Genomic DNA, 26,910 nt, shown 5'->3' on the forward strand with positions numbered 1-26,910 from the left:
TAGCCAGTTTTGGAAGGCCTTCCGTCGACTCCTTGGTGCCTCGGCCAGCCTGTCCTCAGGTTTTCATCCCCAATCTAACGGACAAGTGGAGTGGATAAACCAAGACCTTGAAAGTATACACTCCGATGTCTAGCACTGAACAACCCTACATCTTGGTTGAGCCACCTGCTCTGGGCAGAGGTTGCTCATAATACATTATGGCACTCCTCCACTGGGATGTGCCCTTTTGAGTGCGAATTTGAGTACAAGCCTCCCTTGTTCCAAGAGCAGGAGCCAGATGTTGGGGTCCCCTCAGCGCCGCACTTTGTCCAGTGCTGCAAGAGAGTCTGGCAGATCGCCCGAAATATCCTCAGGACCACCACAGCCTCTGGAGTCGAAAAAGTCCTAACAGCCACAGCGCTGGTTAGCACTAATTTGTAGCACCTGCGAGTGAACCTATTCAAGCAAACCCCACACATTGCACTGTACTGAGTCAACCTCAGTCGGTAAGTTTGTTAAGAAAGAGTACTCTTTGCATTAATTTACTTAAAGTAAAGTACCGCTTCACAGCAGTCCGTTGCTTCTGTGTTGGAAGCCGATGCTCGTACTGAAGTTAATCCCCTCGCGAAACGATTCATCGGCTGTATTAGACTTACAAGTTGATTCCTTGCTTAAACTATTATTTCCCTGTTTTTCTTTCTCTTTTCAGTTTAGATTTGGGAAATAAGCATGAGGGGTCTCATGAGGGGTCAGCTGATTGGTGGACCACGGTTGTAGGTCCCACCTAGGGCTTTCCCCTTCTATTAGTTATAGTTAGAATTTATTTTTGATTTATTTTTTCTGTTTTTCCTCGGCGGGTTTGTCTTGGTGGTACCAGTTCACGAACCCCCCTCGTTACACTTCTAATTAAAATATTAGCCTCTTGTGAGCCGAGCTTTGATTTTTTTTTTTTTTTTTACGCAGTTTCATTTTGTTTTTACCTTATTTATTGTCTTGTACTTTTGCTCCACTAGATGGCAGACTTGTTAGCCCCATTAGTAGAAACTTTTGTCTAGGTTAGGCAGAATGAGGTATAAAGCATAATAAGCCAAAATGTAATGTCCCCATATGTGGCCACTTAAAGGTTAGGACATTATTTAACAAGAGTAAAATTAAAAGAAAACAATCTTAATATGTTTTTTTTTAACCTATGGGCACCACAATTATTGACACCCCTAGAAGTTCTTATGAGTTAAATCTAACTAGAGTACTATACAGTGGATATAAATAAGTCAACACACCCTTGTTAAAATGCCAGTTTTTTGTGATGTAAAAAATGAGACCAAGATTAATCATTTCAGAACGTTTTCCACCTTTCATGTGACCTATAATGTAACAAGGTGGATGCAGAATGCATATTCAGAGATGTGCCTTTGTGTGCGAACTATTTAGACTGGCGAACTGAACATGGAGTCACAGTGTGAGCTGACATACCTTTCTCTTGAAACCATGAAGCCGGACCACAATGTTCGCTCAGGTTTTCTTTGACTGTTGATGTTAACATTCAGTTTATTTTCCATTCAGTTTTGGTGGCTTGGGCCTCGCACCACGCTTGTCTTAGAATAGCGTAATGACCCAAGCAGTGGTGCAATGTCCCAGTTTCAGGAGGACTTGCCCAGTAAACGTACCACAGTGGCACAAAGGAAGTGCGAGTGGTCATGGGGCTCACCCAGGGCTGAACAGGGAGGTGCAAAAAAGTTCTCCTTTCCTGCAAGAGTTCGATTTGAGTGCGTTGAAAGCATGGGACTGTAAGCCTGTCACAAAATAGTGGCATTCATCTCTATGCAATCTCCGTGCTATCCCCTGTTTTGTATCGTTATTCCCTTTGTTACTTTTCTTTTTATTTATGCATTAGCCATTTTACTTTCCAAATTACCACCATTTTAATTTGTAATTAATCAGACAGTATTATTCATCCTTGACTTAAGATATTTAATTATGGCTTTGAATTTCTTTTCTGCTAGGAGTGTCTGGATTCTCCTCACTCTTTCTTTAGCGAGGCGCATCCTTCCCAGTTACATATAATATACAATTATACTATACATTTCATTTGAAAAACTTACAATAATGTGGTTGCATAAATATGCACACCATTAAGCTAGTACTTTGTTAAACCACCTTTTGCTTTGCAACAGTGCTCCAAATCTGTCAGATTGCGAGGGTATCTCATGTGCACAGCCCTCTTCAGGTCACCCCACATTTTTAAATGGATTCAGCAACAAAACAGTTAAAATGCCCATTTTCACTTGAAATAAAAAAATTTAAAGCATCTGCACAACCTGCCTAAAAATGGCATATGTTTATACTGGCACGCACACACAATGATAAGGTTGGTTCAATTGGTCTCAAGGTCAGAACACTGCCTCACTACAATCACCAAAAATCAAATCACCAAAAAAACAAATACCAAAATAAAACTTCTTAGCACAAACACTAGGAGTATATATCTGTACAGACAGAAAACACCAGGAGTATGTACACCGACCAGGCATAACATTATGTGTGTGCGTCGCTTACCTGGGGAACACATGGCACCAGGATGCACTATGGGAAAAAGGCAAGCTGGCGGAGGCAGTGTGATGCTTTGGGCAATGTTCTGCTGGGAAACCTTGGGTCCTGCCATCCATGTAGATGTTACTTTGACACGTACCACCGACCTAAGCATTGTTGCAGACCATGTACACCCTCTTATGGAAATAGTATTCCCTGATTGCTATGGCCTCTTTCAGCAGGATAATGTGCCGTGCCACAAAGCAAAATGGTTCAGGAATTAGTTTGAGGTGTTGACTTGGCCATATTCCCCAGATCTCAATCCAATCAAGCATCTGTGGGATGTGCTGGACAAACAAGTCCGATCCATGGAGGCCCCACCTCGCAACTTATAGGAGTTAAAGGATCTGCTGCTAACATCTTTGTGCCAGATACCACATCACACCTTCAGGGGTCTAGTGGAATCCATGCCTCGATGGGTAAAGGCTGTTTTGGCAGCAAAAGGGGGACCAACACAATATTGGGAAGGTGGTCATAATGTTATGCCTAATGGATGTATTTGTTCTAAAAAAAGGGGGGAGTTTAATATGTAAAATATTACATCATAATAAATACTCACCAACACAGCAAAAGTGAATGACAGCCCAAATATAGCCATCTGGCCCAAACTAAAAAGTAAAGAGAGGGCAGGTTTCACAGGAGATATAATATTAATACTTTTATCATAATTGTATTCCCCCCAAGAACAGACCATCCCTTTTATCATTATCATACAGTACAAATTATAGGGAATAGGGATTTATAGGGAACTTCAAAATCTCAAATAACCAAATAAAAGGTGGTTGTATTTATTCGCTTGTTAACAAGTGGGCTTGATCTGTATCAGTCCTGTGCAACGAGGACTCTCATTTTGGCCATATTTATCAGAATAGTGTAACATTATCATGCCACAATGCAGAGTATTGCATACTAACTCCTAAACAATTGAAATACAGTACACCCAGCTAAAATGGCAGGTTTTTGTGATCTAAAAAAATCAGACCAAGATAATGTCAATTTTTTACTTTTAACATGTCCTATAATCTGTTTAATTGATTTGAAAATTGACAAACTGACATTATTTAGAGGACAACAAAAATAAGAAAACTATATGGCATGTATTAGCACTCCATTCATTTTGACCTCTACACTCATCACTCTATCAGAGACTTTTTCACCTGCACTACATTCCTGATGCACTCTTCTTTCAAGATTACCCTACCTAATTTCTCCTCCCATCAACACCATTGTACAGAGCCATGGTACATGGTACAAAGCCACCTCTAATGTTGCTAGCTTTACTACCCTTGCATTTGGTCTCTTGTACACACTGTATGTCATCTAGCACTCTTCCTTTACCAGTCATAGTGCCCATGATCAATGTTCCTAAACTGATCTTCACCTTCTTACACTTACCCCCTCTCTTTCTGCTGTAATACATAAAATTATTTTTTCCCCTTTTTTTCTTCCGATTTTAGCTAACCAAATTGCGTTATGCTTTCTCGCCACTGGAGCTGACCCCCGCCACGATTGAGGAGAGCGAGACTGTCACACGCCACCTCTGACATGAGCGCAGTAGCCGACTGCAACTTTTCACCTGCACGAGGCGAGTTCATATGCCGATCAGCTTTGAGCACAGAGTGTCACACCCTGATCAGCATTATTCCCCGATTCTATGCAGACGCCATCAACCAGATAGCAGAGGTCGTAATCCCAGCTCTGGTGTGCTAGCGTGTTTTACGGCTGCGCCACCTAAGCGGCTGTAAAACATTCTTTACCCTTCTTCTCTTCCTTGGCCCAACAGTATCATAGTTTCCACCAGTACCCTACTAATGCAACCCTCCCTATATACTCTGGATTGGGTAAGCACTAAGAATGCACTGATACATCATCCCCCTACGACTAGGTTTCCCATGCTGACAGACTCCTACATAAATATTGAATGATGTCATTAAAACCAGAAGGTGCTTCAACAAAGCATTAGTTTAGGAATGTGCATACTTATGCAACCACATTATTGTAACACTTTTATTTTAACACCCCTATTCCCCAAAGAAAAAAGATTGAAGTGTGTTTTTCAATTGAATAGTAAAGATTAAAGGAAATCATCTTGGTCTATGTTTTTACATTACAAAATCCACTGTATAGGCATAATCAGAAAGGGAAGAATATAATAACTTTTTAAATTGTAGCACCCAATAGTGTTTTAATCACTTTAATGCAAAAGAGAGTAGGTTAAAGTGACTCTCCATAGAAGAGTTTTGAAATAGGGTTCTAGAAATTTTATTATAAAACGGATAGTTCCGGTCCTAAAATCTTATTGGCTGAGCCGCGTTCGAAGCCGTTGTAAAATCCCCGATAAACTCACACCTATGACCACCTCACATCATTCCATATTAATACGCCACTGAATAGAAAAAATTTATGTTATTTTCGCCCTCATGTTGCCTAGCAACACTGTTAATCGAACTATTTTGCGTCGCGGAAGAATGCTTTATTGTAAGTTTATACACAATAAATACATTTATGAATTAAACATTGTTGTATTTATTATATTTTATGTTGACCGCCGTTTTATAAAAGCAATAAGCCACTCGAGACCGTGCATTACTGTTAAGATTTTAGCACGGGGAAAGAAGTTTTAGGCACTCCGCTTCGCGTCGTGCCAAAAACGTCATCCCCGTGCTAAAATCACAGTAATGCACGGCCTCTCGTGGCTTATTGCTTTAATTTAATTAATTAAAATATGAAAATACTGGTTTATTTTTCTAATTAACCTGATGTTTTTTTACCTGATTGTCTAATCACACTAAACTTAAAAAATTGCAATGCAAAAAGTTAGACTGGTGCAGAAGTAAATGTATTTTACCTGAGGATTTTGCAGTACAAGGGTAATAGCTGACATCAGCATCAAACTTTTACTAGAAAAAAAAAAAAAAAATTATATATATATATATATATATATATATATATACAGTGTATCACAAAAGTGAGTACACCCCTCACATTTCTGCAGATATTTAAGTATATCTTTTCATGGGACAACACTGACAAAATGACACTTTGACACAATGAAAAGTAGTCTGTGTGCAGCTTATATAACAGTGTAAATTTATTCTTCCCTCAAAATAACTCAATATACAGCCATTAATGTCTAAACCACCGGCAACAAAAGTGAGTACACCCCTTAGTGAAAGTTCCTGAAGTGTCAATATTTTGTGTGGCCACCATTATTTCCCAGAACTGCCTTAACTCTCCTGGGCATGGAGTTTACCAGAGCTTCACAGGTTGCCACTGGAATGCTTTTCCACTCCTCCATGACGACATCACGGAGCTGGCGGATATTCGAGACTTTGCGCTCCTCCACCTTCCGCTTGAGGATGCCACAAAGATGTTCTATTGGGTTTAGGTCTGGAGACATGCTTGGCCAGTCCATCACCTTTACCCTCAGCCTCTTCAATAAAGCAGTGGTCGTCTTAGAGGTGTGTTTGGGGTCATTATCATGCTGGAACACTGCCCTGCGACCCAGTTTCCGGAGGGAGGGGATCATGCTCTGCTTCAGTATTTCACAGTACATATTGGAGTTCATGTGTCCCTCAATGAAATGTAACTCCCCAACACCTGCTGCACTCATGCAGCCCCAGACCATGGCATTCCCACCACCATGCTTGACTGTAGGCATGACACACTTATCTTTGTACTCCTCACCTGATTGCCGCCACACATGCTTGAGACCATCTGAACCAAACAAATTAATCTTGGTCTCATCAGACCATAGGACATGGTTCCAGTAATCCATGTCCTTTGTTGACATGTCTTCAGCAAACTGTTTGCGGGCTTTCTTGTGTAGAGACTTCAGAAGAGGCTTCCTTCTGGGGTGACAGCCATGCAGACCAATTTGATGTAGTGTGCGGCGTATGGTCTGAGCACTGACAGGCTGACCCCCCACCTTTTCAATCTCTGCAGCAATGCTGACAGCACTCCTGCGTCTATCTTTCAAAGACAGCAGTTGGATGTGACGCTGAGCATGTGCACTCGGCTTCTTTAGACGACCAACGCGAGGTCTGTTCTGAGTGGACCCTGCTCTTTTAAAACGCTGGATGATCTTGGCCACTGTGCTGCAGCTCAGTTTCAGGGTGTTGGCAATCTTCTTGTAGCCTTGGCCATCTTCATGTAGCGCAACAATTCGTCTTTTAAGATCATCAGAGAGTTCTTTGCCATGAGGTGTCATGTTGGAACTTTCAGTGACCAGTATGAGAGAGTGTGAGAGCTGTACTACTAAATTGAACACACCTGCTCCCTATGCACACCTGAGACCTAGTAACACTAACAAATCACATGACATTTTGGAGGGAAAATGACAAGCAGTGCTCAATTTGGACATTTAGGGGTGTAGTCTCTTAGGGGTGTACTCACTTTTGTTGCCGGTGGTTTAGACATTAATGGCTGTATATTGAGTTATTTTGAGGGAAGAATAAATTTACACTGTTATATAAGCTGCACACAGACTACTTTTCATTGTGTCAAAGTGTCATTTTGTCAGTGTTGTCCCATGAAAAGATATACTTAAATATCTGCAGAAATGTGAGGGGTGTACTCACTTTTGTGATACACTGTATATACAGTGCCTTGCAAAAGTATTCAGCCCCCTTGAACTTTTCAACCTTTTGCCACATTTCAGGCTTCAAACATAACGATATGAAATTGTAATTTTTTGTGAAGAATCAACAACAAGTGGGACACAATCGTGAAGTAGAACGAAATTTATTGGATATTTTAAACTTTTTTTAGAAATAAAAAACTAAAAAGTGGGGCGTGCAATATTATTCAGCCCCTTTACTTTCAGTGCAGCAAACTCACTCCAGAAGTTCAGTGAGGATCTCTGAATGATCCAATGTTGACCTAAATGACTGATGGTGATAAATAGAATCCACCTGTGTGTAATCAAGTCTCCGTATAAATGCACCTGCTCTGTGACAGTCTCAGAGTTCTGTTTAAAGCGCAGAGAGCATCATGAAGACCAAGGAACACACCAGGCAGGTCCGAGATACTGTTGTGGAGAAGTTTAAAGCCGGATTTGGATACAAAAAGATTTCCCAAGCTTTAAACATCTCAAGGAGCACTGTGCAAGCGATCATATTGAAATGGAAGGAGTATCAGACCACTGCAAATCTACCAAGACCCGGCCGTCCCTCTAAACTTTCAGCTCAAACAAGGAGAAGACTGATCAGAGATGCAGCCAAGAGGCCCATGATCACTCTGAATGAACTGCAGAGATCTACAGCTGAGGTGGGAGACTCTGTCCATAGGACACAATCAGTCATACACTGCACAAATCTGGCCTTTATGGAAGAGTGGCAAGAAGAAAGCCATTTCTCAAAGATATCTATAAAAAGTCACCTGGGAGACACACCAAACATGTGGAAGAAGGTGCTCTGGTCAGATGAAAGCAAAATCGAACTTTTTGGCCACAATGCAAAACGTTATGTTTGGCGTAAAAGCAACACAGCTCATCACCCTGAACACACCATCCCCACTGTCAAACATGGTGGTGGCAGCATCATGGTTTGGGCCTGCTTTTCTTCAGCAGGGACAGGGAAGATGGTTAAAATTGATGGGAAGATGGATGGAGCCAAATACAGGACCATTCTGGAAGAAAACCTGTTGCAGTCTGCAAAAGACCTGAGACTGGGACGGAGATTTATCTTCCAACAAGACAATGATCCAAAACATAAAGCAAAATCTACAATGGAATGGTTCACAAATAAACGTATCCAGGTGTTAGAATGGCCAAGTCAAAGTCCAGACCTGAATCCCATTGAGAATCTGTGGAAAGAGCTGAAAACTGCTGTTCACAAACGCTCTCCATCCAACCTCACTGAGCTCGAGCTGTTTTGCAAGGAAGAATGGGCAAAAATGTCTGTCTCTCGATGTGCAAAACTGATAGAGACATACCCCAAGCGACTTGCAGCTGTAATCGCAGCAAAAGGTGGCGCTACAAAGTATTAACGCAAGGGGGCTGAATAATATTGCACGCCCCACTTTTCAGTTTTTTATTTCTAAAAAAAGTTTAAAATATCCAATACATTTCGTTCCACTTCACGATTGTGTCCCACTTGTTGTTGATTCTTCACAAAAAATTACAATTTCATATCGTTATGTTTGAAGCCTGAAATGTGGCAAAAGGTTGAAAAGTTCAAGGGGGCTGAATACTTTTGCAAGGCACTGTATATATATATATATACAGTGTATCACAAAAATGAGTACACCCCTCACATTTCTGCAAATATTTCATTATATCTTTTCATGGGACAACACTATAGACATGAAACTTGGATATAACTTAGAGTAGTCAGTGTACAGCTTGTATAGCAGTGTAGATTAACTGTCTTCTGAAAATAACTCAACACACAGCCATTAATGTCTAAATAGCTGGCAACATAAGTGAGTACACCCCACAGTGAACATGTCCAAATTGTGCCCAAATGTGTCGTTGTCCCTCCCTGGTGTCAGGTGTCAAGGTCCCAGGTGTAAATGGGGAGCAGGGCTGTTAAATTTGGTGTTTTGGGTACAATTCTCTCATACTGGCCACTGGATATTCAACATGGCACCTCATGGCAAAGAACTCTCTGAGGATGTGAGAAATAGAATTGTTGCTCTCCACAAAGATGGCCTGGGCTATAAGAAGATTGCTAACACCCTGAAACTGAGCTACAGCATGGTGGCCAAGGTCATACAGCGGTTTTCCAGGACAGGTTCCACTCGGAACAGGCTTCGCCAGGGTCGACCAAAGAAGTTGAGTCCACGTGTTCGGCGTCATATCCAGAGGTTGGCTTTAAAAAATAGACACATGAGTGCTGCCAGCATTGCTGCAGAGGTTGAAGACGTGGGAGGTCAGCCTGTCAGTGCTCAGACCATACGCCGCACACTGCATCAACTCGGTCTGCATGGTCGTCATCCCAGAAGGAAGCTGACGCACAAGAAAGCCAGCAAACAGTTTGCTGAAAACAAGCAGTCCAAGAACATGGATTACTGGAATGCCCTGTGGTCTGACGAGACCAAGATAAACTTGTTTGGCTCAGATGGTGTCCAGCATGTGTGGCGGCGCCCTGGTGAGAAGTACCAAGACAACTGTATCTTGCCTACAGTCAAGCATGGTGGTGGTAGCATCATGGTCTTGGGCTGCATGAGTGTTGCTGGCACTGGGGAGCTGCAGTTCATTGAGGGAAACATGAATTTCAACATGTACTGTGACATTCTGAAACAGAGCATGATCCCCTCCCTTCGAAAACTGGGCCTCATGGCAGTTTTCCAACAGGATAACGACCCCAAACACAACCTCCAAGATGACAACTGCCTTGCTGAGGAAGCTGAAGGTAAAGGTGATGGACTAAACCCAATTGAGCACCTGTGGCGCATCCTCAAGTGGAAGGTGGAGGAGTTCAAGGTGTCTAACATCCACCAGCTCCGTGATGTCATCATGGAGGAGTGGAAGAGGATTCCAGTAGCAACCTGTGCAGCTCTGGTGAATTCCATGCCCAGGAGGGTTAAGGCAGTGCTGGATAATAATGGTGGTCACACAAAATATTGACACTTTGGGCACAATTTGGACATGTTCACTGTGGGGTGTACTCACTTATGTTGCCAGCCATTTAGACATTAATGGCTGTGTGTTGAGTTATTTTCAGAAGACAGTAAATCTACACTGCTATACAAGTTGTACACTGACTACTCTAAGTTATATCCAAGTTTCATGTCTATAGTGTTGTCCCATGAAAAGATATAATGAAATATTTGCAGAAATGTGAGGGGTGTACTCACTTTTGTGATACACTGTATATATAAACATTCTAAATTTGCTGGCTACATGTTCCAACATGTATATTATATATAAACATTCTAAATTTGCTGGCTACATGTTCCAACATGTATATTATACACATACATACATAATACACATAATGTCTACATATATATACACACACACACACGTTTGTAACAGAATAACTATGCATCCATGTCATTATATATATATATATATATATACATACATCACAAACGGTTTACCATACAAACATTTCGGGTTACAAACGATCTTTTTCAACTTAATGTTCGAACAAATTTTGGATTATGAACCGAAATTCGCAAAACATGTGACATCACGAACAAGTTGACTTCAACCGTCTCTCTCTCTATATATATACATATATATATACAGTGAGCGAACATTCGGACAGCGACAGTGTTTTTCCGGTGTTTTCTTTATATTTTGTAAAATTCAATATTAAAATGTCTCCAAAGAAGCTGCAAAGAAAGTGCAGTGGTGAGAAAATGACTATTTGTTGGGTTGTGCAATTACACACAACCTGATACTGCAGAGTGAGATGTGGCCCTGGGTCAACAGGGGAGGTGCTTCAATCGAAACCGTTCAACCAATCACAAACTAGCCGCTGCTATGACATCACCACATTTGCTGGGCCTTTCTCTGTTTTCTCCTTTTTTTCTAATGTTTTTTCTAATTTTTTAACCTCAACCAGTGAAAAGCACTGAATCCCCTGCAGAAGGTAAGATATTTCTTTTAGAAGTTCCTTGTTATAATACATGCTTAACATGTAGTAGTAGCGTTTTTTATTTTTTTTGCTTACACAGTAGCCATGGCTTGGCTAATCTCTCTCATAGCTTTTTTCTATTTTGCTTGGAACAATGATTTCCAACATTCTTTTAAATACTAAAAGTAACAGTTTGCCGGATCCCTTTTAGCTTGCATACCCATTACCTAGCTCGAATTAGCTAGCCCCGGCAAATGTGGTGATGTCATTGCAGCGGCTAGTTTGTTTCGATCGAAGCACCTCCCCTCGCCACATTTCACTTTGCAATATCAGGACGTGCGTATAATTACTCCTGCCAGTAGCTGTCACTATGTATGAGAGAGAAGAAGGAAAACAGCTCAGTAAACTATTCTTTCTTTCGTGCAATTACACCTACAAAATACAACGTTATTGAAATAAAGAAGGAAATAATAGAGAAATATGAGAGTTATTGTTGTTTCTGGTAGATACATTTTATATAAAAAGAAGGAAATGTATTATGGTGTATGGTACAGCACTCGTACTGTACTGAAAAGTAACGTGTTTTTTATGTACAGTACAGTACTACTAGTGTGTTGTTGTTTAGTATTGTTTATTACAGTAATGTCTATTCTGTAATTTAAGATTTAAGGTGAAAATATACTTGTATTTACAGTGTGGAAAATAAGTATTTGATCCCCTGCTGATTTTGTAAGTTTACCCCCTTACAAAGACTTGAACAGTCTATAATTTTTATGGAAGGTTTATTTTAACAGAGAGAGACAGAATAACAACAAAAAAATTCAGAAAAAAACATTAAATAAAAGTTATAAATTAATTTGTATTTAATTAAGGGAAATAAGTATTTGATCCCCTACCAACCAGCAAGAATTCTGACCCCCACAGACCGGTTATGTGCACAAAAGGCACACAAATTAGTCCTGTCCCTGTATAAAAGACTCCTGTCACAGGATCAGTTTCTTCCGTTCAAATCTCTCGACCACCATGGGCAAGATTGTAGACCTGCACAAGGCTGGAATGGGCTACAAGACCATCAGCAAGAAGCTTGGTGAGAAAGAGACCACTGTTGGCATGATAATTCAAAAATGGAAGAAATACAAGATCACAGTCGATCGCCCTCGCTCTGGAGCTCCATGCAAGATCTCACCTCGTGGGGTAAGAATGATTCTGAGAAAGGTGAGGTCAGCCCAGAATTACACGGGAGGAGCTTGTCAATGATCTCAAGGGAGCTGGGAGCAGAGAAATGCTGGATATGACCCCAAGAACACCATCCCCATTGGGCATTTCTCTGCTTCCAAACACGGCGAGTGGAGTTGATGCCAAAGAGCTCAATTTTGGTCTCATCTGACCATATCACATTCTCCCAAGCTTTCTCTGAATCATTCAGGTGTTCATTGGCAAACTTCAGACGGGCCTGTACATGAGCCTTCTTGAGCAAAGGGACTTTGCGGGCACTGCAGGATCTCCATCCATTACGGCGAAGTGTGTTACTAATGGTTTTCTTGGTGACTGTGCCTTTCTCAGAATCATTCATACCCCACGAGGTGCGATCTTGCATGGAGCTCCAGAGTGAGGGTGATTGACTGTGATCTTGTATTTCTTCCATTTTCGAATTATCATGCCAACAGTGGTCTGTTTCTCACCAAGCTTCTTGCTGATGGTCTTGTAGCCCATTCCAGCCTTGTGCAGGTCTACAATCTTGTCCCTGACGTCCTTTGATAGCTCTTTGGTCTTGCCCATGGTGGTCGAGAGATTTGAACGGAAGAAACTGATTCTGTGACAGGAGTCTTTTATACAGGGACAGGACTAATTTGTGTGCCTTTTGTGCACATAACCGGTCTGTGGGGGTCAGAATTCTTGCTGGTTGGTAGGGGATCAAATACTTATTTCCCTTAATTAAATACAAATTAATTCATAACTTTTATTTAATGTTTTTTTCTGGATTTTTTTGTTGATATTCTGTCTCTCTCTGTTAAAATAAACCTTTCATAAAAAATTATAGACTGTTCAAGTCTTTGTAAGGGGGGTAAACTTACAAAATCAGCAGGGGATCAAATACTTATTTTCCACACTGTATAACAAAAAAGACCTTTTAAGACATTATAAACGTTATGTAAGGGGGTGGTTTGGGAGGTCTGGCACGGATTAATTCTATTTACATGATGTCATAAGAAAAATAGGTTTAACTAAGAAACATTTTGACTTAGGAACAGCCCTTTCCAAGTCAAGGGTCCACTGTGTGTATATATATATATATATTACGAACGGTTTACCATACAAACATTTTGGGTTATGAACGATCTTTTTCAACTTAATGTATAAACAAATTTCGAACCGAAATTCGTGAAACACGTGACATCACGAACAAGTTGAGTCCTACCATCTCTCTCTCTCTCTGAAAAACGCTATTGAAATAAAGAAGGAAATAATAGAGAAATATGAGAGTTATTGATTTTCTGGTAGATACAATGTATTATGGTGTATGGTACAGCACACGTACTGTACTGAAATATGTGTGTTTATGTACAGTACAGTACTACTGTGTATTGTTGTTTATTATTGTTTATTACAGGAATGTCTATTCTATAATTTAAGATTTAAGGGCAAATATACTTGGATATAACAAAAAAGACCATTTAAGACATTAGAAAGGTTAGGTAAGAGGGTGGTTTGAGAGGTCTGGCATGGATTAATTCTATTTACATGATTTCTTATGGGAAAAATAGGTTTAACTAACAAACATTTTGACTTAAGAACAGACCTTCAGAACCAATTAAATTCATAAGTCAAGGATTCACTGTATACACACACACACACACACACACACACACACACACACACACACAATGAGTTGCAGGGGTTTATTAGTGGACATGGGAGCACCTGCCAGGTAAGAGTAGTAGTAGTCCAACCCTGAGTAATTGGACAAGTAATTGGACAAGGGGATTTAGTCCCCCTCCATGACACCTGGTAGGAATGCCCTTTCAGGTAGGACTGCTGGACCAGTTATTCTAAGGTTGGAGAGAGTGGACAAGAGAATTTTATGATTAACTGTGTCAAAGGCTGCAGTTAGGTCAAGAGAGATGAGGACTGATGACAGTTTGGCTGTTTTTGCTGCATAAAGCTTCTCAAAACAGCCACAAGAGCTATTTCAGTGGAGCATGCTGCAGCCAGACTGATACTGATTGTGGAGGTCATTCTTTATGAGAAAAAGGATAGCTGATTTTAGACAGCCAGGGTTAGGCAAGGAAGTTATGATGTTAAGATCAGAGAAGATGGAGATAGGGAGTGAAGTAGAAAGAACATATGTGGGGTTGGCACAAAAAGGGCTGGGAGATGAAGGGTGAAGGACACAAAGTGATGGTCAGTGAGGTCAAAAGATGTGGATGGTTGGCTGAAGACCATGTCCAGAAGATGTTTGGTCCTCTTTTTTGTGTCAGAGGGCTGTTAGGAGGAGGTCAAAGGATGAAATAAGAGGAAAAAGACAAGAAGATTTGAGCTTGTCAGAAGGGAGGGCTCCAAGAAGACTTAGAAGAGTCCCATCTTCAAAAAAAAGACAAACCTGTACCGCCACCCCTACCAGATACTCTTGGTGTATCAGAGTAGACAGAGGATAAAGCTGCTGGTGTAGCTGATTTTCATTAGTGATTCATCTCCCAGTCAGTGCCAGGAAGTCAGGGATGTAAGATGTAGTCAGTTTTTTTGGACAGCTGATGGACAGTTCCAGAGCCCACCTACCACCAATGTTTAAGACTGCTGTAACAGTTAGGGGTAGATGGGATTGCTAGCATTACTGACTTGCAATGTCTGTGAGGCCTATGGCATAAGGCCAGGTATAGGTGAGTAGCACATGCTGGAGTGATGTTTGACAAAGACAAAGAAACTGAGAAGTAAAGGAAAATTGCTCAAGTACTTACCCAGAAGTTGCTGAAAGTTGTATTGTTAGGAAATATTAGATTATGCAGAAGACAGTCACATTAAAGAACACGTAGGTTAAAGTCAGATAATCAATTTATATTAAGTTAAGCCCTGCCCCCAATTGACACCAAGGGATCAACAACTAGTTCTAACAATATATACCTGAAACCAACTGATCAACAGAGTACATGACTACACAAATTACTACAGCAAGAGGCCTAACTTAAGAGTAGCTTTAGTTACTTACACAGCTAGATTCTAGCATAAGTTAAAACAGAAAGTATAGAAAAAAGCCTACCTTAACCAAAGCAGAAAGTGTAAACAAATTGAACACACCGCATTTATAGCTAAACATTTCTGCAGAGCTATATTTTGCTTTAAATTAAGTTCTGCTCATTTGAATGTTAGTGCAAAAGAATAAAAAAATAAATTATGTAGTATTTTAGAAGTTGGGTTACAACATGATTAAACCATTGGGAACTCATTAACAGCCATGAATTTGCTTCAGTTGTGATAAACAACCACCCATAAACACCACCCAGTGATGTGTTCAAGATGTGTTGCATTCATGATGAAAACATTTTGTGAGTTGTCATGAGAGAGAGGAGATATGTCCTTATACACAAACATGCTTGACTGTGGGGAAAAATCCCAAAATTTTGTTCAAAGCCCTTAGCAACTCATCAGAGCAAAAATACCTAAAGGATAACCAGATGAATGCTAGGACAAATGTGAAAGTGACAAACATAACAAGATCATTTAACAGCCAAGGTCTTCATGGCCGAACTCTATGGCACATACCATTCTTCATCAAGAAGCACAGGAGTGGTCGACTGGAATACATTAGAAAAAATCTGCAGAGTTCTTAGACGCAGATCTATAGAGTGACAAATTAAAACTGGAACTGGTTGACCATATGACACTAGCGGTTTGTCTAGTGCAAGAACGGCAAGGCTGATAACCAGAAGAATATTCGCCTATGCTGTCCTCAGCTCAGTGTTTGGAAAGCTCAGGTTGCCGGTGCCCTTCCCTAGGAGCCTCGGCAACACGCCCCAGTGCAATACACGACCAGCAAAGAAAGTAGGATAATTTTCAGAAGGAAAAAGAACAAAGGCAGAGAACTTCATATCACAACTAAAAAAAAAAATAACATGGACAGCCACTCCCATACCTGCTGCTGCATGCAACCGGGAGGGATTTTTACATGGTGGTGCACTCCAGCAAGGAAAAGTCACAACTTTCCAAGAAAAACATCAAATAGATGTTTTCATATATTGTGCAGGTGATACGCAACACAACACAATGCATTAGCAACAAGTGGTTCTGTAAGGCCAGCACGCCTCTGCCGCTCTTTATGGCAGGTGAACATGTTACACATTTCAGTAAAAACACTTTAAAAAAAAAACAACAACAACATTTGTTAGAAAGTCATGCATGTCATGTTTTTCTAATGTAGCAAATATGTGACTTGGTTTTGTTTTGTTTAAAAAGATAGTACCTTGTGCAATAAAAAAAGGCATGTTTTTAATTCTTTTTTTTGTTCTTGTTTTTTCCCCCTGTTTTTAAGCCCAAATTTGCTGTGACTAAACATGCGGCTTATTTTTAACATTTTAACATTAAAAATTAGAACAAGCAAAGTAGCTTCTCTAATCTGCCCTCCACTATAAATGTCTGTATTTTTACTACAATAACCCTAAATGTATTTTGATAATCAAATGTATTTTGCAATGTGTGCATTCAATCAGGCTTTAAAATTTACCCAACAGGGACACCAAATGTCATTAAAACATACCTGAATGTCTTTATCCATGATGAAATCTGTTAAATATAGGAAACAAAATAACCGGAATAGGAGTTGTTAAATTAACAGTTGTAAAATTATATAATATATATATATATATATATATATATATTCAAAAAGTTTCCACACTTATTTTACCTCTATTTATTTATAATTTAAAATCCAAATTACGTCACTTTTCTACAGTCACCTTCGAATGCATTTTTCCCAGCGTCATACCAACTTTTCAATGCCATCAGCAAAAATTTTTTTGAGCGCGTAGCCACTGATGCACCGCTGCTTTCACATCATCATCACATGAAAATGTGCTTCCCTTTAAAGCTTCTTTGAGCGATCCAAAAAGGTGGAAATCTGATGGGGTTAAATCCGGACTATAAGCTTTTTCTCATTCTCTCAGACACGACCACATACTACTCCTCCTGCCCTTACTGTTTCCAATGAAAATATAAGAGTGCGAGAACTTAATATGTAATATGTACTGTATGTACAGTCATGTGAAAAAGTTAGGACACCCCATGAGAACCTTTGTCTTTTTTAACATATTTAAACATATGGACATTTAAGCTTCATTTGAACAGTATTGAGAGATGGAGCTTATATTATTAAACAAATAAAACTTGTTGTAAAATTTAATAAACAAAAATGGAAATTTATTGTGTGGAAAAAGCTAGGACCCCCTATGCCTTAATAGCTGGTATTCCCCACTTTGACTGAAATAACCTCAATTAGACGTTTCCTTTAACCATCTACCAGTCTCTGACATAGACCGGGAGAATTTCTTCAGCTGTGTTTTGAGGGGTTTCTTGCATGCACAGCCTGTTTTAAATCTCTGAGGTTTAAATAAAACTCCAATGTCCTCTAACGATGGTCTAATCATTGCAGCTGATGTGGTGCACCTGATTCTAATTTTAGACATTTTAAGTAGTAATAAATGTGGGGGTATCCTAACTTTTTCCTCACAATAAGTTTCCATTTTTGTTCATTACAGTTTACAATATATATATATATATATATACACACACACACAACATTTACATAATAAGTTCTATACCATTCCAAATAGTCCAAGCTGTTCTAAAGCATCCTAATTACCCTGATTCATTGGGAACAGCTGTTTTAATCAACTCAGCAGGTGAAAAACAGCAGCTCTCTGCAGTTGGTTTGTGGACAGTCATGGCTAAGACAAAGGAGCTCACTAAGGACCTGCGGCTGCACATTGTGGCTGCTCACAAGTCAGGAAAGGGCTATAAGGCCATATCTAAATGTTTTCAAGTTCCAGTGGCTACAGTGCAAAGTATTATTAAAAAATACAAGACGCTCCGCACTGTGGAAAATCTCAGAGGACGTGGTCGGAAGCCAAAAGTGACACCTGTGCTGGCCAGGAGGATAGTGAGAGAGGTGAAAAAGAATCCAAGGATCACCACCAAGGCCATCCTGGTGAATCTGGGCTCTGCTGGTGGCAACGTCTCAAGGCAGACAGTCCAACGGACACTGCACACTGCTGGGTTCCACGGATGCAGACCAAGGAGGACGCCACTTCTCCAGAAAAGGCACACAAAAGCCCGCTTGGCCTTTGCAAAGATCTGGACAAAGAAAAATAATTCTGAAAAAATTTAATTGTTTGGCCACAATGATGTATCCTTCATTTGGCATAAAAAAGGAGAAGGCTTCAACCCTAAGAACACTATCCCCACTGTCAAACATGGTGGTGGGAACCTAATGATTTGGGGGTGTTTTTCAGCCAATGGACCAGGGAACCTAATCACAGTAAACGGCACCATAAAAAAAGAGCAATACATCAAGATTCTCAACAACAACATCAGGCAGTCTGCAGAGAAACTTGGCCTTGGGCACCAGTGGACATTTCAGCACGACAACGACCCAAAACACACAGCAAACGTGGTGAAGAAATGGTTAGCGGACAAAAACATTAACGTTTTGCAGTGGCCCAGCCAGAGTCCTGACTTGAATCCAATTGAGAATCTGTGGAGGGAGCTAAAGATCAGGGTGATGGCAAGGAGACCCTCCAACCTGAAAGAGTTGGAGCTCATCGCTAAAGATGAATGGGCAAACATACCAGTGGAGACATGCAAAAAGCTGGTCAGCAATTACAGGAAGCGTTTGATTGCTGTAATAGCCAATAAAGGCTTTTCTATTGATTATTGAGAAGGGTATGAATAATTTTGGACATGCCACTTTTTGTTCAAATGTAAATAAAAGCTGAGAAATATATTTTTTCACAATGACGCCTCTTGTACATCGTCTTATTATGTTCTGGGAGACGCCTGTGTCATTTCCGGTCAAAAAAACAATTGCTGGTTGAATAAAAGTAACTTTAAGTCAAAATTTGCCAGGGGTATGAATAATTTCAGGCTTCGCTGTATATATACAGTGCCTTGCAAAAGTATTCAGCCCCCTTGAACTTTTCAACCTTTTGCCACATTTCAGGCTTCAAACATAACGATATGAAATTGTAATTTTTTGTGAAGAATCAACAACAAGTGGGACACAATCGTGAAGTGGAACGAAATTTATTGGATATTTTAAACTTTTTTTAGAAATAAAAAACTGAAAAGTGGGGCGTGCAATATTATTCAGCCCCCTTGCGTTAATACTTTGTAGCGCCACCTTTTGCTGCGATTACAGCTGCAAGTCGCTTGGGGTATGTCTCTATCAGTTTTGCACATCGAGAGACAGACATTTTTGCCCATTCTTCCTTGCAAAACAGCTCGAGCTCAGTGAGGTTGGATGGAGAGCGTTTGTGAACAGCAGTTTTCAGCTCTTTCCACAGATTCTCGATGGGATTCAGGTCTGGACTTTGACTTGGCCATTCTAACACCTGGATACGTTTATTTGTGAACCATTCCATTGTAGATTTTGCTTTATGTTTTGGATCATTGTCTTGTTGGAAGATAAATCTCCGTCCCAGTCTCAGGTCTTTTGCAGACTGCAACAGGTTTTCTTCCAGAATGGTCCTGTATTTGGCTCCATCCATCTTCCCATCAATTTTAACCATCTTCCCTGTCCCTGCTGAAGAAAAGCAGGTCCAAACCATGATGCTGCCACCACCATGTTTGACAGTGGGGATGGTGTGTTCAGGGTGATGAGCTGTGTTGCTTTTACGCCAAACATAACGTTTTGCATTGTGGCCAAAAAGTTCGATTTTGGTTTCATCTGACCAGAGCACCTTCTTCCACATGTTTGGTGTGTCTCCCAGGTGACTTTTTATAGATATCTTTGAGAAATGGCTTTCTTCTTGCCACTCTTCCATAAAGGCCAGATTTGTGCAGTGTACGACTGATTGTGTCTGACAGAGTCTCCCACCTCAGCTGTAGATCTCTGCAGTTCATTCAGAGTGATCATGGGCCTCTTGGCTGCATCTCTGATCAGTCTTCTCCTTGTTTGAGCTGAAAGTTTAGAGGGACGGCCGGGTCTTGGTAGATTTGCAGTGGTCTGATACTCCTTCCATTTCAATATGATCGCTTGCACAGTGCTATTTGAGATGTTTAAAGCTTGGGAAATCTTTTTGTATCCAAATCCGGCTTTAAACTTCTCCACAACAGTATCTCGGACCTACCTGGTGTGTTCCTTGGTCTTCATGATGCTCTCTGCGCTTTAAACAGAACTCTGAGACTGTCACAGAGCAGGTGCATTTATACGGAGACTTGATTACACACAGGTGGATTCTATTTATCACCATCAGTCATTTAGGTAACATTGGATCATTCAGAGATCCTCACTGAACTTCTGGAGTGAGTTTGCTGCACTGAAAGTAAAGGGGCTGAATAATATTGCACGCCCCACTTTTTAGTTTTTTATTTCTAAAAAAAGTTTAAAATATCCAATAAATTTCGTTCTACTTCACGATTGTGTCCCACTTGTTGTTGATTCTTCACAAAAAATTACAATTTCATATCGTTATGTTTGAAGCCTGAAATGTGGCAAAAGGTTGAAAAGTTCAAGGGGGCTGAATACTTTTGCAAGGCACTGTATATATATATATATATATATACAGTGTATCACAAAAGTGAGTACACCCCTCACATTTCTGCAGATATTTAAGTATATCTTTTCATGGGACAACACTGACAAAATGACACTTTGACACAATGAAAAGTAGTCTGTGTGCAGCTTATATAACAGTGTAAATTTATTCTTCCCTCAAAATAACTCAATATACAGCCATTAATGTCTAAACCACCGGCAACAAAAGTGAGTACACCCCTAAGAGACTACACCCCTAAATGTCCAAATTGAGCACTGCTTGTCATTTTCCCTCCAAAATGTCATGTGATTTGTTAGTGTTACTAGGTCTTAGGTGTGCATAGGGAGCAGGTGTGTTCAATTTAGTAGTACAGCTCTCACACTCTCTCATACTGGTCACTGAAAGTTCCAACATGGCACCTCATGGCAAAGAACTCTCTGAGGATCTTAAAAGACGAATTGTTGCGCTACATGAAGATGACCAGGGCTACAAGAAGATTGCCAACACCCTGAAACTGAGCTGCAGCACAGTGGCCAAGATCATCCAGCGTTTTAAAAGAGCAGGGTCCACTCAGAACAGACCTCGTGTTGGTCGTCCAAAGAAGCTGAGTGCACGTGCTCAGCGTCACATCCAACTGCTGTCTTTGAAAGATAGGCGCAGGAGTGCTGTCAGCATTGCTGCAGAGATTGAAAAGGTGGGGGGTCAGCCTGTCAGTGCTCAGACCATACGCCGCACACTACATCAAATTGGTCTGCATGGCTGTCACCCCAGAAGGAAGCCTCTTCTGAAGTCTCTACACAAGAAAGCCTGCAAACAGTTTGCTGAAGACATGTCAACAAAGGACATGGATTACTGGAACCATGTCCTATGGTCTGATGAGACCAAGATTAATTTGTTTGGTTCAGATGTTCTCAAGCATGTGTGGCAACAATCAGGTGAGGAGTACAAAGATAAGTGTGTCATGCCTACAGTCAAGCATGGTGGTGGGAATGACATGGTCTGGGGCTGCATGAGTGCAGCAGGTGTTGGGGAGTTACATTTCATTGAGGGACACATGAACGCCAATATGTACTGTGAAATACTGAAGCAGAGCATGATCCCCTCCCTCCGGAAACTGGGTCGCAGGGCAGTGTTCCAGCATGATAATGACCCCAAACACACCTCTAAGACGACCACTGCTTTATTGAAGAGGCTGAGGGTAAAGGTGATGGACTGGCCAAGCATGTCTCCAGACCTAAACCCAATAGAACATCTTTGGGGCATCCTCAAGCGGAAGGTGGAGGAGCGCAAAGTCTCGAATATCCGCCAGCTCCGTGATGTCGTCATGGAAAAGCATTCCAGTGGCAACCTGTGAAGCTCTGGTAAATTCCATGCCCAGGAGAGTTAAGGCAGTTCTGGGAAATAATGGTGGCCACACAAAATATTGACACTTCAGGAACTTTCACTAAGGGGTGTACTCACTTTTGTTGCCGGTGGTTTAGACATTAATGGCTGTATATTGAGTTATTTTGAGGGAAGAAAAAATTTACACTGTTATATAAGCTGCACACAGACTACTTTTCATTGTGTCAAAGTGTCATTTTGTCAGTGTTGTCCCATAAAAATATATACTTAAATATCTGCAGAAATGTGAGGGGTGTACTCACTTTTGTGATACACTGTATATATATACATACACACACATATATGTGTATATACAGGGGTTGGACAAAATAACTGAAACACCTGTCATTTTAGTGTGGGAGGTTTCATGGCTAAATTGGACCAGTCTGGTGGCCAATCTTCATTAATTGCACATTGCACCAGTAAGAGCAGAGTGTGAAGGTTCAATTAGCAGGGTAAGAGGACAGTTTTGCTCAAAATATTGCAATGCACACAACATTATGGGTGACATACCAGAGTTCAAAAGAGGACAAATTGTTGGTGCACGTCTTGCTGGCGCATCTGTGACCAAGACAGCAAGTCTTTGTGATGTATCAAGAGCCACGGTATCCAGGGTAATGTCAGCATACCACCAAGAAGGACAAACCACATCCAACAGGATTAACTGTGGGCGCAAGAGGAAGCTGTCTGAAAGGGATGTTCGGGTGCTAACCCGGATTGTATCCAAAAAACATAAAACCACGGCTGCCCAAATCACGGCAGAATTAAAAGTGCACCTCAACTCTCCTGTTTCCACCAGAACTGTCCGTCGGGAGCTCCACAGGGTCAATATACACGGCCGGGCTGCTGTAGCCAAACCTTTGGTCACTCGTGCCAATGCCAAACGTCGGTTTCAATGGTGCAAGGAGCGCAAATCTTGGGCTGTGGACAATGTGAAACATGTATTGTTCTCTGATGAGTCCACCTTTACTGTTTTCCCCACATCCGGGAGAGTTACGGTGTGGAGAAGCCCCAAAGAAGCGTACCACCCAGACTGTTGCATGCCCAGAGTGAAGCATGGGGGTGGATCAGTGATGGTTTGGGCTGCCATATCATGGCATTCCCTTGGCCCAATACTTGTGCTAGATGGGCGCGTCACTGCCAAGGACTACCGAACCATTCTGGAGGACCATGTGCATCCAATGGCGGTGACGTGTATCAGGATGACAATGCACCAATACACACAGCAAGACTGGTGAAAGATTGGTTTGATGAACATGAAAGTGAAGTTGAACATCTCCCATGGCCTGCACAGTCACCAGATCTAAATATTATTGAGCCACTTTGGGGTGTTTTGGAGAAGCGAGTCAGGAAACGTTTTCCTCCACCAGCATCACGTTGTGACCTGGCCACTATCCTGCAAGAAGAATGGCTTAAAATCCCTCTGACCACTGTGCAGGACTTGTATATGTCATTTCCAAGACGAATTGACGCTGTATTGGCCGCAAAAGGAGGCCCTACACCATACTAATAAATTATTGTGGTCTAAAACCAGGTGTTTCAGTTATTTTGTCCAACCCCTGTATATGTGTGTGTGTGTGATATATATATATATATATATATATATATACAGTGTATCACAAAAGTGAGTACACCCCTCACATTTCTGCAAATATTTTATTATATCTTTTCATGGGACAACACTATAGAAATAAAACTTGGATATAAGTTAGAGTAGTCAGTGTACAACTTGTATAGCAGTGTAGATTTACTGTCTTCTGAAAATAACTCAACACACAGCCATTAATGTCTAAATAGCTGGCAACATAAGTGAGTACACCCCACAGTGAACATGTCCAAATTGTGCCCAAAGTGTCAATATTTTGTGTGACCACCATTATTATCCAGCACTGCCTTAACCCTCCTGGGCATGGAATTCACCAGAGCTGCACAGGTTGCTACTGGAATCCTCTTCCACTCCTCCATGATGACATCACGGAGCTGGTGGATGTTAGACACCTTGAACTCCTCCACCTTCCACTTGAGGATGCGCCACAGGTGCTCAATTGGGTTTAGTCCATCACCTTTACCTTCAGCTTCCTCAGCAAGGCAGTTGTCATCTTGGAGGTTGTGTTTGGGGTCGTTATCCTGTTTGAAAACTGCCATGAGGCCCAGTTTTCGAAGGGAGGGGATCATGCTCTGTTTCAGAATGTCACAGTACATGTTGGAATTCATGTTTCCCTCAATGAACTGCAGCTCCCCAGTGCCAGCAACACTCATGCAGCCCAAGACCATGATGCTACCACCACCATGCTTGACTGTAGGCAAGATACAGTTGTCTTGGTACTTCTCACCAGGGCGCCGCCACACATGCTGGACACCATCTGAGCCAAACAAGTTTATCTTGGTCTCGTCAGACCACAGGGCATTCCAGTAATCCATGTTCTTGGACTGCTTGTCTTCAGCAAACTGTTGACGACCATGCAGACCGAGTTGATGCAGTGTGCAGCGTATGGTCTGAGCACTGACAGGCTGACCTCCCACGTCTTCAACCTCTGCAGCAATGCTGGCAGCACTCATGTGTCTATTTTTTAAAGCCAACCTCTGGATATGATGCCGAACACGTGGACTCAACTTCTTTGGTCGACCCTGGGGAAGCCTGTTCCTGTCCTGGAAAACCGCTGTATGACCTTGGCCACCATGCTGTAGCTCAGTTTCAGGGTGTTAGCAATCTTCTTATAGCCCAGGCCATCTTTGTGGAGAGCAACAATTCTATTTCTCACATCCTCAGAGAGTTCTTTGCCATGAGGTGCCATGTTGAATATCCAGTGGCCAGTATGAGAGAATTGTACCCAAAACACCAAATTTAACAGCCCTGCTCCCCATTTACACCTGGGACCTTGACACATGACACCAGGGAGGGACAACGACACATTTGGGCACAATTTGGACATGTTCACTGTGGGGTGTACTCACTTATGTTGCCAGCTATTTAGACATTAATGGCTGTGTGTTGAGTTATTTTCAGAAGACAGTAAATCTACACTGCTATACAAGCTGTACACTGACTACTCTAAGTTATATCCAAGTTTCATGTCTATAGTGTTGTCCCATGAAAAGATATAATGAAATATTTGCAGAAATGTGAGGGGTATACTCACTTTTGTGATACACTGTATATATATATATATATAAATATATATATATATATATATACACAGTAATTTGCGGAAGTTTTGGGCAAAATTAAGTTCAATTAACAACTGCAAAAAGAATGAACAAAAGAGAAATCTAAATCAGATCAATATTTGGTGTGACTACCCTTTGCCCTAAAACAGCACAAATTCTTCTAGACACACTTGCACACAGATTTTGAAGGATTTTGGGAGGTTGTTTTAAACATCATGGAGAACTAACCTCTTTTGTGATTAGTTCTGATCTTCTGTGGATGTAGCCTTGCTCATATTCTGTCTCCCAGACAGACTCAATGATGTTGAAAGCAGGGCTCTGTGGGGCCATATCATGATGGTATTGCATTATGGATAGGTATCTGCCTGTATTTTTCAGTATTAAGGACAGCATTAATCCTGACCAAATCCCCAACTCAGATTGCTTAAATACTGCCCCAAACTAACCAGGAACCTCCACCAGCGCACCAGCTGTCATTTTACTGCACCCTAGTTCCTATGTTCTAGTGCATAGTTGAGTCCCTTGGCCTTGTTTCCATGTTGAAGGTTTGGCTTTTTGCCTTCTCCAAACAGTAGATGGCTGCATCTGGGTCCCACTGGTTTTCACCAGTTGTTAGCTAATTGAGACTGCAGGACATCCTCTGATTTCAAAGGGAAGTAAGCATGATGTGTCTTTCATCTGTTGCAACTTTGTTGGCCGACCAATGCGTCTAAAGTTCTCAATGTTGCCCATTTCTTTGTGCTTCTTCAAAAGAGCTAGAAAAGCACACATTGAAATCCCAGTCAGCTTTACAATCTTTGCCTGGGAGAGACCTTGTTGATGCAGTTTAACTACCTTGTGTCTTGTTGCTGTGCTTAGTCATGCCATGGTTTATGACCTGTGACATAAAATTGACTTTCACAACCTCACCTTTGTAGCAGTTTGGCTGTTCCACACCCAGTTTTAAGCCTTCTACTCAGTTGTTTCTGTTTGGTTAATGATAGACCTGACTATAATCTTACAAATAAAATTTGATTTAGATTTCTCTTTTGTATTTTTGTTAAAAAAACAAAAACAATAATGTGACTGCAAACAGGTGATGTCAACAGGTGATTGTAATCAGGATTTGGTACAAAAGCAGTGTCCATGAACGGCTGAGTATGTGTTGAGCAAAGGTGCACAGAGGATCTTAGATTTGTCAAAAATGTGTGAGAAACTGCATGATGTTTAAAAACAATGTTCCTCAAAGAAAAGGTGGAAGGGATTTGCATATATCTCTCTTGTACATAATATAATTTAACGTTTCAAGGAATCTTCAGTGTGTAAATGTCAAGGGCGCAAGCATAAGCTAAACAACTGTGACGTCCAATAGCTCGGACAGCACTGCATCAAAAACCATTATTCATCAATAGGTAATATAAAAACATGGGAAAGGGATTACTTTGGCAAACCTGTCAAGCTTAACAATATGGAGTTACACTCACAAATGCCACCTTACTGGCCGCAACAAATTAGTATTCCAGACCTTTTTAAAAAAAAAA

The 26,910-nt window shown here is 41.1% G+C and overlaps 1 protein-coding gene across 3 annotated transcripts in view; it reads right to left on the reverse strand.

The window, feature by feature from the left end:
• The window catches only part of LOC134309771 (transmembrane protein 241), a 37,270-nt gene that overhangs the window by 8,538 nt on the left and 1,822 nt on the right, over positions 1 to 26,910 (reverse strand). For all 3 annotated transcript variants that reach the window (XM_062991055.1, XM_062991056.1, XM_062991054.1), the window contains exons 6-8: positions 16,846 to 16,871; positions 5,417 to 5,468; positions 3,128 to 3,176 (exon numbers count right to left, since the gene is read on the reverse strand). In XM_062991055.1, coding sequence (XP_062847125.1) covers positions 3,128 to 3,176; positions 5,417 to 5,468; positions 16,846 to 16,871 — 127 coding nt within the window. The remainder of the gene's footprint in view (positions 1 to 3,127; positions 3,177 to 5,416; positions 5,469 to 16,845; positions 16,872 to 26,910) is intronic.

Source organism: Trichomycterus rosablanca, chromosome 3 (assembly GCF_030014385.1).
Source record: "Trichomycterus rosablanca isolate fTriRos1 chromosome 3, fTriRos1.hap1, whole genome shotgun sequence".
In the NCBI taxonomy this organism is placed as follows: domain Eukaryota; kingdom Metazoa; phylum Chordata; class Actinopteri; order Siluriformes; family Trichomycteridae; genus Trichomycterus; species Trichomycterus rosablanca.